This window comes from Argopecten irradians, chromosome 5, assembly GCF_041381155.1.
Source record: "Argopecten irradians isolate NY chromosome 5, Ai_NY, whole genome shotgun sequence".
In the NCBI taxonomy this organism is placed as follows: Eukaryota; Metazoa; Mollusca; class Bivalvia; order Pectinida; family Pectinidae; genus Argopecten; species Argopecten irradians.
In genome coordinates, this window is record NC_091138.1 from 16,974,887 (window position 1) to 16,987,271 (window position 12,385).

At 34.5% G+C, this 12,385-nt stretch overlaps 1 protein-coding gene across 1 annotated transcript; it reads right to left on the reverse strand.

The window, feature by feature from the left end:
- Positions 1–9,467: 9,467 nt before the first annotated feature.
- LOC138324518 (RYamide receptor-like) lies at positions 9,468–11,605 on the reverse strand. Its single transcript, XM_069269575.1, has 2 exons — positions 10,798–11,605; positions 9,468–10,511 (listed from the first exon to the last, which is right to left on the reverse strand). The coding sequence occupies exons 1-2, from the start codon at positions 11,596–11,598 to the stop codon at positions 10,104–10,106; spliced, it is 1,209 nt and encodes a 402-aa protein (XP_069125676.1). The 5' UTR covers positions 11,599–11,605; the 3' UTR covers positions 9,468–10,103.
- Positions 11,606–12,385: the final 780 nt, after the last annotated feature.

Here is a 12,385-nt window from a genome sequence, read left to right on the forward strand (position 1 = left end):
TTACGGAAGCATCAATTTTTGAAGACAAAATCAGTATACAATATACGACCGAAATCTGAAATATTGTTTTTTAGCAATTTACCGTTTTAGCATTTCCTATTTGTTCCTTAGTGTCAATCAGGGCCAACAAGACCAAATCATTAAACTCACATCTCTTACTGATTATTATGTCATTTATATGGTAAGTTTTCACCACTGAGTAACTGTGATGTGACTTCTGTCTATAAGATTTATATGAAGCCTTAAGGTCATTATGTCTGTTAGAGAAATAGACACCATGTATATGACGATTGTCACTGGGCGGCTATTTTTAACTTTTTATGAAACGTTATTGAAAATCATCTACTTTTTTATCGTTCAAAATAATGAAGCTAGTGTCACCCTGGTCTTGTGCATTATGCCTGAACTCGAGGGGATAATCATGAGATTGAGGGAGACTGCATGTTTCTGCCTTATGGACACATTTTCACCAGATGTTTGCGAGATAATTATGATTTGAAAACTTTAATATTTCTGTCGATAGACAATTCAACTTTGATACGATTATTTGGTGCGTAGCGCAAAGAATTTTAAACTTGTTTTCAGTCGAGATGATTAATTTCCTTTTATCATAATTGTCAATGGGACTTAATTGTTAGCTCAGAGGTGATTTGTAAAATATTGACCGACTATCTACATGTATACATGTATACGTTTGGTGCCTATGTACGCTTTTGCTTTAAGTCATTAAAGTGCAGTTTATACTTTATTGTGAATATTTTGTGCAATACATGCGATCGACATAAGATAAGATTAATGAAATATATATTCTTCATTTCTAGGCGAGGTTGCTTTCATTAATATCAAAATTTACGTATTGAAAATAATTTTTAATTTAATAAATAGCAATATGTTTTTAAGGTTAGTGAAGATATAAACATATGGTTGTGTATACTGCAGTATTTATAAATGTATATATGAAATTTGAGGGATGAAATTACATCTCCACACGTTTTCTTATGTATCATCATAACATCGAGCTACATTAGTAGTCGAGTGAACTAGAGAATTTTTGAATAAAGAACAGGTCGTATGGCATTTTACTATGGTAATGTATAGTGTTTATTTTACAATGTGTTTTCTATGAGATAATTTCTTTATACCTCCCAGGGCTTCTGAATCTGATTCCATACCTTGCGTGCTATTTTCTGGGAAGCTATTATAAGAATGTTATCATCAAATCCTATAAATGGTATGTCTTTCGAGTTTTAAAGCTCGAGTATATATCATCAAGAGAATCGGAAAGCAAAACAGCGACAGTTCTATCACACCCAGAACGTGGAAGATATTTTTCAATAAAAATAACCATAAATATATCTTTCATCAAAATTTCGAATGTCCCTTGTGAAACATTTTAAAAATGCTTCATGCATTGTACATCAGAATGATTATCAACTTGTTATCCTGGTTTTCGACAAAACAAATTATTTGTTATTTCTGAAATCTACGTTATTGATTTGATCGAGAGACTGGATTTGAGTTTGTTCTGACTTTTACCCCCGAAAGTTTTTCATTACGATTATTATTGATTAGAAATGTTAAATTAAAACAAGATTACGTGATTTTATTTGCCGTAGTTTCTAGTGCTGAAATTAATTTTACCAGAACTTGCCATAATACTCGTATAGGAATCGGTAAGGATTTGCAAAAAACTTTAGATTACTGCTTATTTACTTTTTATATACCATTTCATCAAATGCCTTATGGATACGGATTTGTTCTGGACTGTCCTATACATGTCAATAACACATGGGAGTGTTGCTACAAAAAGCTTGTATGTCTCCTCTGTGGTATCGATCTGATGCCTTATCGATATTCCTTTATAAAAGTAAAAGACAAAGAGACCTTCGTTATTAAAATAATATTGTGATCAGTAACACACGAACAAGTACAGTCGTGTAGGCTGATAACAGAATCGTGGTATGTTATTTCCACCCGACTGTTCAGAACATGAGTCTAATCTTTCATACCAACGGGATACGTGTTGGAAATTAATTGACTTTTGCAAAAAAAACGTGCCACCTTTTTTCAAATTAAATATATTGCGAGTGATGTAAGTCCATTTAGAAAAAAAAACGTGTTTGTAGAACAAGCGGAGAGGTGACCTGCTGAGCCAACACGAACTCTATTTGATATTAATTGATATACTTTGACCTAATTCTTTCTAGTCCTGAGTTTGATGACAGATTTATGACTATGTCATTAAGTACGGAATGTAAAGACTACGTTTTGTGAAATCAAATTCTCTAGATACACTACCTTACGTTGACTTTACCATTATCTTATCTAGTTCGTTTGAAGCGTACACCGATATCACATTTGTCATTCAAAAATAATGCAATTCGTCATGCAATCAGTTATAATGTGTTGTCAATGGACCACACAACCAATACTTCGTTATCTCTTTCATGTGACTAAATCTTGTGTTCCGTTTCACAAAGGATAGTATATGCTTCGTGTACAAATGTACCTTGGTGTAACCAATATCACTCTAATCAAACGTTTCACCCACATTCTGATTTATCGAAGTTACTCCCCTCCGTTTCTCTTCATTGACCTAGTGAAACGGAGTGAGGTAAATCTGAGAAATCAAAATGACCACCCAAACCTTAATGTAGATTCAAGTAGTCTTTTGTGTCATGCTATCTGAAAATATGATCTTCAAATGGGAGTGCAACATATCGCATGTTCCGATGATTAGAGATGCAGGCCGCCCTTTGGATATTGTTTTACCGACATACATACAAGATGTACATCACCAGGCATAAACTTATCAAGCATCGCGATCATGGTATTTCTGACAGACTCATCTACGCCGTATCAGCGATTCTTCCATGAACGCATTACGTGTATTTGAGCATGACAAAAAATAATTATTTTCATTTTTCTGATTCAAAATCTAAACTTCACGTTGTTTTTATTCTCAACGGATTCAGCGCAATTTCAATTTGAAGTATAATTAATTTCCATAAACGTATCTGAGGATATTAGAGAACTGACTAATTAGGTATTAGCACACTCTGTGGTTTTATATTGAGTTTACGTCACATCAAGTCAAGGTAGCGATTTTCACGCAGGACTCCTTGTTAAAAACATAATTACTCCAAGACGTTTGTCCCAAGGGGCTCTGTTTAAAGCTAATACACCCATCAAACACCAGTTTGATTACTAAGGATCAAGGCTGAATGGATTGATATAGAGATATGTTCTAAGTCTATTAATCACTTATCTGGTACAGTTACACCGGATACCTTCGATGGGTTTTAATAGGTATTTTATTCATTTACGTTATTATATATCTTGGTGTAGGCATGTAATTGGCTAAGCTGTAAATGTTCGCAAATCATATGTAAAAACTCATTCAGATCAAGTATATTACAGTTTTTTATCACCCGCGAAACGTGTTAGCGGGGGATATTGTTTTGGGCTCCGTCCGTCCGTCCGAGATCCTTTTCCGGACTATAACTCAAAAACCGTTCAACGCTACTTCTTGAAACTTTCTGTATACATCAGACAAAGTTGTGCCTTTTGGTATTGAGGACCTTCCAATTTGGAAATGTGTTCGTTACCATGGAAACTTTGTCAAAAATACTAAATTACTATTTCCTTTTGTTTCCGGACTATAACTAAAAAATCGTTCAACGCTGCTTCGTGAAACTTTCTGTTTACATCAAACAAGTGCCATTGTTGTGTCTTTTGCTATTGCGGACCTTCCATTTTATGATTTTTTCCGTTACCAAAGAAACTTAGTAAAAAAAACCAAATGACTATTTCCTTTTGTTTTCGGACTATAACTCCAAAACTGTTCAACGCTGCTCCTTGAAACTTTGTGTATATATCAGACAAATGCCATTGTTGTGTCTTTTGCTATTGCGGATCTTCCATTTTTGGAATATTTTCCGTTAACATGGAATTATTTATTCAAAAATACCAAATTACTGTTTCTTTTTGTTTCCGGACTATAACTCCAAAAGCGTTCAACGCAGCTGCATGAACCTTTCTGAATATATCAGACAAGTGCCCTAGTTGTGTCTTTTGCTGTTTGGAACTTCAATTTTTGGATTTTTTTTCAGATACCATGAAAAATCAGATAAAAAAATACCAAATTACAGTTTCTTTTTGTTACCTGCTGATTTTTTTTCCAGTTTTACAATACTCGCATACAATTAAAGTTATACTTGAATAATTGTTACTTTGACCTAGATGTATTTGGGTTTTATTCCAACTGCGGGGCGCGGGGAATAATGCCACGCTTTGCGGCTCCTTGTTTAGATTCAAAATCAAATTTCGAAATTCACAGGCTATTACATAAGTGTCCTCACACAAGAAATTTCAACACACATTTAACACATAACTATATTTTGAACATTTGTTTCTTTAAGTAGACATGCATTCTTTGTACACCTATACAGAATCAATCTAATATACCTCTCAACTACAGAATGAAAGTAAACTGGCTGGTGAGATTTGCCTCACCTAACCTATTGATTGCATTTCTCTTAGTGATGAAATGTAATTAGATTACATTAAATAATCATGATGTTATGATACCTAGAGCGGATGGCGGATAGTTTCACTATTTGTGTATTAGTTATTGTTTGGATTTAAATGGTATCATTTAATCTTGACATACAAATGGATATTTCTATGAGCATGAAGTCTACTATCAAATGCTATTGAATTGAAACAATATGAAGAGAATAAGGAAAAATATTATCAAGATGAAAATACTGTTGTTTAATTTTACAGGGTAATTTTTTTCGGTTTCTTCATTGATACCAAGTCTCAGTGATTTAATTTCACGTATTAGTCTATTTTAAACATTAACAAGCTATTCTTATCATTGGTTCCGTTATTATAATGTACTGAAATAATTTTTGATCGTTTTGTATGCCAATTCTGTTTTCAAGGCCAAACAAAGGTAAACGTTTATGCCTTTATGAAGTCAAATTTGGCCAAACAAATGATGTCTGCATTTCTCTTTTTTCAGTCTCTCTCGGTCCAACATTAATGGAAAGCCTCACGGTTTGTTTAAGGATTAACTTGAATAGATGTTTCAAAATTTTCAAATTAATCCTTATAATTCATTCACTAATAAAAAGATAATCTCATTCATAATCTCATTCAAAATTCATTCTGGGACTCTTTTGTCTATTAATCATTACGCCGTCATCTCAGCCAATCAGAAGCAACGTCACGAACGGCGACGCCATTTTTTTCCTTTATGGGCTGATAAAGTAAATTTTTAAGCCAATGAATATGTTCTTAACAAGCAATATTGAATTATAGTGATATATCGTAGAAATATAACAACAGAAGTGATTTGAAAGCGTAACAAACTACATAATTTCTGTAACTTATTCTGATGTATTGTGACCCGCTGGTACATATCTTTTGATTTGGAACCTCCTATGAATTGACCGAAGTGTGCTCGGACAGGAAATACCGGCCGCGACCTTTCACCTTCCCCAACTTATTTCCTTTCACACTACTTCATACGTCACAATAAACCTCACACCAGCCATTATTTTTATCCACATCCTTCTCAAACATCTGTGTCAACACCTCCTACATCTGATTGTACTATAAGTCCTCGTTTTCCTGACCACCAATGATTTAGATCGTGTTCTCCATACCACCATATCTCTAGGTCTTCCTGGTTCTTGTCCCCATTATGTGACTTCCTGCGACATAATCTTAGTCATATTATTGTTCATTATAATGCAGTGTTATAACATTATTGTAAAACAGTATGATTCAATCTTAGTGTTGCAGTATGGTAAAGTGTCTAAGGCACTGTTAGGATATTTGGTTTGATTTGATTAGTTTAACGTCCTTTTGAAAGCATACCGACCTACCATAGATAAGGTTTAGAGTAGTAGATTCTGTTACTTTAGATTGGAGATACAAATTTAGTCCGATAAAATGATGATAACGTTATCGTACAGATCACTAATCAGTATCCACGCTTCCAAGAGTTTACATCTTACCAAATTACATCTATCCTTATTGGTTTTACAAAAAATGCACTGTGAAATTAACGCAGGACTCGGCAATTTCCTCGATACATGTCTATGTCGACACCTGATTTGCCTAGAAATACTTTTTTTGTATGTGAAGTGTACAGTTTTATCACAGCTGATGTGTACTTCCCATTATGACTGCCATGCATATTTATGTGCATATGGTTCTTACATTGTGCAGATGAATATAATGCGTTATAGACTTCATAATAAACATAATGATTCCAAACAAAATTATTTTCTCATTTTGTTTCTTTATATCATCTATGCACGTGACGAAGAGCACTTCTGTCGTAAGTCTCTAAGGGAAGTGATCTGCACTTTTATCTCTTCACAACGTGTCCGAGGTCCATGAAATATTCATTGACAACACGTAAGGCTTGACTAACGATAATCCTAGCATTAGTGTAGTGTCTGCTTGGTGACATTAATCAACTGTCAGCACTCTTTTCACTTGGTTTAAAAAATGTCAAATGTACAAAGTCCATAGAGTTTATTCATTCACATGGACAAATCACATCAATAACAGATGAAGTTCCTCTGAATCCATTTGACATACAAAATCTAATATTTCAATTCTCACTGAAGTTGGACTTAATAAAACTACTTAAGATATCCTGTTTCATTTGCTCATGATTTTTGGTACCTTAGCATCGGTCTTTAATAAGTTGCTATCAAAACAGAAAGTAATCATTAGAAATCATCGACTACAGATAATATCGCTCTCTTATCAATATTTAAAAAGAACATGATTTATTCATTTTAAGATAGGCAAGATCGTTTGATTCATCAGGGTTAAGGAGACCATGTTTTACTAATTAAAAAACCGATCGTGGTCAGATAAACAGCTTGACGTATATCTTAGACGTTTCCATTTGATATATATGTATTCCCTTTCCCTATTCTACATGTGTGTAATATTGGATTTATAAATGTTACTTATGGATCTGTGCTGTATGAATCGACTAAATGGCTAATTTTGGTAAAGATAGGGTTTATTTGCGTGTACTTTATACATTAAATCCCGAGAAACACTATTTCTTAAAGTGTTTGTTCAGCTTTAAAATTATGCAATGCCTGTTAATATAAGGCAGCTGATACAACACAACTATCAGAAATGTCCTTCGGCCTTCTGTGAAATATAAAATTTAAGCGGACTTTATCATGAAACAAAACTATCTATTGCAACAAACCAATAAAGTGTTTTGTCATTTTGCAGATTTTGTTTAGCTAGAGAATATTGACATAGAAAACAAATAGAAAAAACAACAACTTATATTTAATTATTATATGTGATATCCGTCTTTTTATCCTTGGTATTCATGGGTTACTATCACTGTCGTTATATTCATTACCTGGACTCCGCCATAGAAATAACTACAGGGAATTATAAGAAAAACTGACCAATTACAAGCCTACAGAGAGTTCCTTTGAAGATTACAGAGAACGAACCCAAACTACATAACCATGATGTGCACCGTTAATCGAATTATTTTATGTATCGTTTTATCAAAAAGATTAAATTACCTGTCTCATCTGTTGTAGCACACATACTCTTCAGTTTTGTTATGACATAGCCCATGGTTTGACATGACGAGAGTGATAGTAACCCCTGTAATATCCACGATGTCGTTCTCATAACCTCGATGGACTAAAGGTCGTGGATGTACCAGTGTTTGACCCTATGGAAACTCCTTGAATCTGAATCCGCTGTTATCTTTCCCAATGTATTGAAATATCCGACGAATTGTCACTTTGTTTTTACCAGTTATTGCGAAATATAGGACCACTTCGTCTCCGTGAACAACTCAATCTTGCTTCTTATAAACATTAAAACAAGTATTAATTTCACGATGTGTGCATTACAGATAGAATTACATCAGTCATATAATTTTATTTCCAAACCAATGAGGGTCCAAGACGCACAAAATCAGACTGTACACTAAATATACCGCCCGTTATAAACAGTTTCATGATATCTTCTAAGTTTTGCTGATCCATTTTTATTAAAAGTCGTGAACAAATATCAAGTGATCTTTACCTCACAAGGACAATCTCACACCAAATCACCTTGTTTATTTCAGTATTATATGTTGTTCACAGTTTATGTGTAATCTAAATTGGTATGTCCACTGATATACAACCTTCGTTTGCTATTGACGTGTTAGATAAGTTTGTTTTTCACTCTAATTAACACAACCCAAAGACATCTGCAGACACCTGCGACATTCGGGCCGCTCCTGGCTGCATGTGGGAGAGCGAGATTCTGAATCCTAGAAATCTAGTCATATGCTAGTAACGTCTATTTAAACTGCTTTTACATATCACAATAACCTTTATTATATTTTCAAACGTTTCACTTGTGATTGACTGAAATAAGTACCTTGCCAAAGAAATTTGCACAAATAAAATCATGATATAGCTCAATAAGATGAATAGAATGTACTTTATTTTTAAAAGATCAACTTAGCATTGTAGGTTTTTTTTTTATTCCATAGGTCAATAAACATGAAAATATGAATGAAGGTAAAATGCGCAAAAATGTGATGTCTCAAGTAATCGTTTATCAAATAATTTTAACGTTGATTAAAATGTGTTTTATCTGTTTCAGTAAGCAAAGTCTCCAAACTAAACTAAAAGCTCAGATAACAATATCCTATATTATACTGATAAGCAATGCAAGTTGGCAACATGAAGAGGCTGAAATTTTAGTTATAAGAGATCTATGAAAGAAAACATATTGCCAACAAGAGCTTGTAAAATTTAAATTTCGTTACGCCAGAGTCTCTCTCAGTACGGTATTTCAAAGACTGGAAACGTTTATTTTGTACGTTAAAAATAGTGATATAACGATAAGTCAAAATGCGATAAACGCTGAAAGATGCTCCACCGCCAACAGAGCATAAATGGTATTCATCATTTGAACAATAATTAGTGTTTAATCGTGTTTATGTATGTCTAATTGACACAAAAAAAATAATAGAAAATAATTCATTTTGGTTTTGGTGCATGCGCAATCAGTACTCATTCCATATAGGATATAGTTTCAGGAAATTGTTTCGGGATGCAATTTATTATTTTTTTTTAATTTTCAATTTGAAGTAAAATTTGAAGCTCAAACTTTTCAATGGTGGTTATGGTATAAAATAAGTAACTTTTGTAACTGACGAAAAAATACTAAATCGTCTGCTCCTGTTTTTGATAGTGAAACAAATACCATTCGCCAGCGGTGGAGCATCTTTAAAGTAAGGAAAATAATAGTATGATAAAATCATTTAGACATACGGGCTAAGTTCGATATTTTTATTCACTTTATCATATGAATGTTTTTACCTTTTTTAATGACGAAGTCCACAAGATGCAATTTTATCCTCCCATTTTTAGTAAAACACCATCATTCATTAATAACTTTAAGAACCTCTTTTATTTGTGCATGTAAACTAGTAACATTTTCAGATTAGTCAAAGAGTAAATATACACATGGATAATTACACTTTAATCAATACATTTAGGGTAGCATATAATTACTGCAGTATGAGCTTTCGACGGCTTTGATAATTGGTATGTCGTCATTTGAAAATTTGGCTTTAGTTTATTTTCTTCCTCTGAAACATGATATCATTATCGGCATTGAAAATATCTTGAAGATGTTTCGAACTGAATGTTTGCATGACAATTATACAGTTACTGCTAATCAACTTAAATACATAATACGTCGCATAATATACTTTAAGTGTAGAAGAGATAGAAAATTTCTTATACATTACTAGCCGTAAAATACACATTGTAATATCCTTTAGTCAATACAAAACATTAAAGTAAAATGAAAATTGGAAACATTCTATTTTGCTGCAGGCTTTGAAGATTCATTATTAGTATCCATAAAGAATGAGTTCCATTCACCAAATGTTCATTTGCAAAAATACAATATCAATATAAACAGTAACCGATGTTTGTAGTCAATTGCCATATAACATGCAAAAATATACACAAAAAACATCGAATAAAGAATACCCTCCTATTTCATGGACACGTACAAGTCTATGGGGACCCGGACGGCGCATGTGCCGTGACTGATGTCCTTCCGATGCCACTTCGAGTTGACAACACGCTGTAACGTTTTTCTGTCTTGATGCTGTTATGGTGTTGGATGGAGTTCATTGTATACTGAGAGTTAAGGCGGACATTGCGTGGCGGTACACTCCTCTTGAGGCAGCATACCAATAGTCTAAGGAAGCCATATCTAAATTTCTTGTTCATCCAGAAATAAATAACTGGATTACAGCAGGCGTGAACGAGAGCAAGCCAGAGGATAAAGTTCCAAAGTAGGTGAGAGTTGGGGATGTGATCGTAGATGGTTGGGTCGAGATCCGTATAGAGCTGGAGGGTGTGCAGAGGAAGCCAACACAGAGCATACAGCAGCACAACTACGATCATCATCTTCACCATCTGTGAATAGTTTTAATGCCTTCAATTAATTCATGGATAAACGATGCTCATTTGCCCCTCAATCAAAATTGATGAGTAACAGAGACCTATTTACAAACAACACCAACCCGATCGTTTTACAAATCAATAAAAAATACAAATGAATACAAATTAGATGCCTTCTTTCTAAATATTTATTGTTGTTATTTATTATCTGAAATTGTTGATGGATATTTTCTAAATTTTTGAAATCTTTGTCATATGAAAATAAATTGGTGATATTTGAACTTCATATAATATAACTTACCTTCCGTTTAGAGGAAGCGAAGCGTTCGTCCCGTTGCCTGACAGCTTCCCCTGGAGTGCGCCGTACCCAGATGATGACACCAATCCGAGTATAAGTGAGGGCCAGGACCACTAAAGGGATACCATATTGTAATGTCATTATCAATAGACTGTACACTGACCTCTGAGACTCGTTCGACCAGTTCTCCAGACAGTGCACCTTTTTAGTGTAACAAGCATGGCTGTCTGAGGCGTTGGAGATGTCAGGGATATGCAAGCCCGCACTGAGTGCTGTAGGAATGGGCATGGCGAAGGCCAATAACCATACCATGAGAAGTGTCAGGGCGACACCGTTATAGGTGAGTTTAGGACGAAGAGGATGGACAATGGCCATGTATCTGTCCACACTCATAGCTACCATTGTAAAAGCACTAGCGAACACCACAACAATCTCTATGTAGGCTACGAACGGGCACAGGAATGCTGCAAAAGGCCAGTATCTAAATATCAAGTTGACCATCAGTGAAAAAGGAATACCAGTGAATGCTTTAGCAATATCCGCCACCGCTAAATTCACTAAGAAGACATTTGTTATTGTCCTTAGTTGTCTTTCCGAGAGGATTAGATAAACGACGATCCCATTACCGGTAATGTCAACAATTATCACAATGGCGTAGAGCACGATAAGTACCCACTCAGCTAGACCCAAATCAGCAACACAGATTTCGTCCCCGGTGAGCAGCAAAGGGGACCCGAAGGTTGTCGTCTCTGTCACTGTTCGATTGCTGAGAGATGCGTTGACGAGGTAGCGATTCACCACCATGATGAATCTGCAAAAGAAATCGAGCAGTTAGTTGATGTTAATTTTATATCAGCGGGCTCTGTTGTCAAACGCTTAATGATGAATGAATGATGTACGCAGTCTGTTTAAAATGAATCTTCAGTAACAAGCACTAACAACAGGCGACACACTTGAAACAGAAAGTGTGTAAAACAAACGCTGAATGACTGATAGGTAGTTAGTGTGATATAGTCTATTAATGCCTTGAGGTAACCATCATCAAAGTATAGTAGACCGAAGAAGAAGACTATTCTAGTGTTGAACATTTAACATACTAGGGATATAGACATATTTTCCATATGTTTTGATTTCCTATGTATATCTCTATGTTGTAATGTAAGACGAACGTTTTTCATGATTGTTTGTTGCGGTATACTGTTTTGTATTTGTTGAAATTGTTAAAAGCGTGCCGTTTAACTGGATCATGCAGTCAGACATTTTAGTAGTCATCAGGTTACAATTAACAATAACGACCTGACCAATCTCCAAATCCAGGAATGAGTACTACGCATGTCTTGCAACTGCTGTTTAAAGAAACCTTCATATTTCTGGTCCAAACGCGCAATGTCTAAACTGTTCTTAAGAAGATGTAAGAGTTCTTACAGAACCAACGTCGACAGAGAGTGAAAAATAGGTAAGAAAATATTACCATACAAAGAAAAGTGCCGCGTATTTCACAATTAGAATTTCGGGTTTATGTATTGTCTTGTACAGGTTTGGGTATTGTTTACAGTTGGAAATCAAACAATTATCTCGCTTATTTTTACTC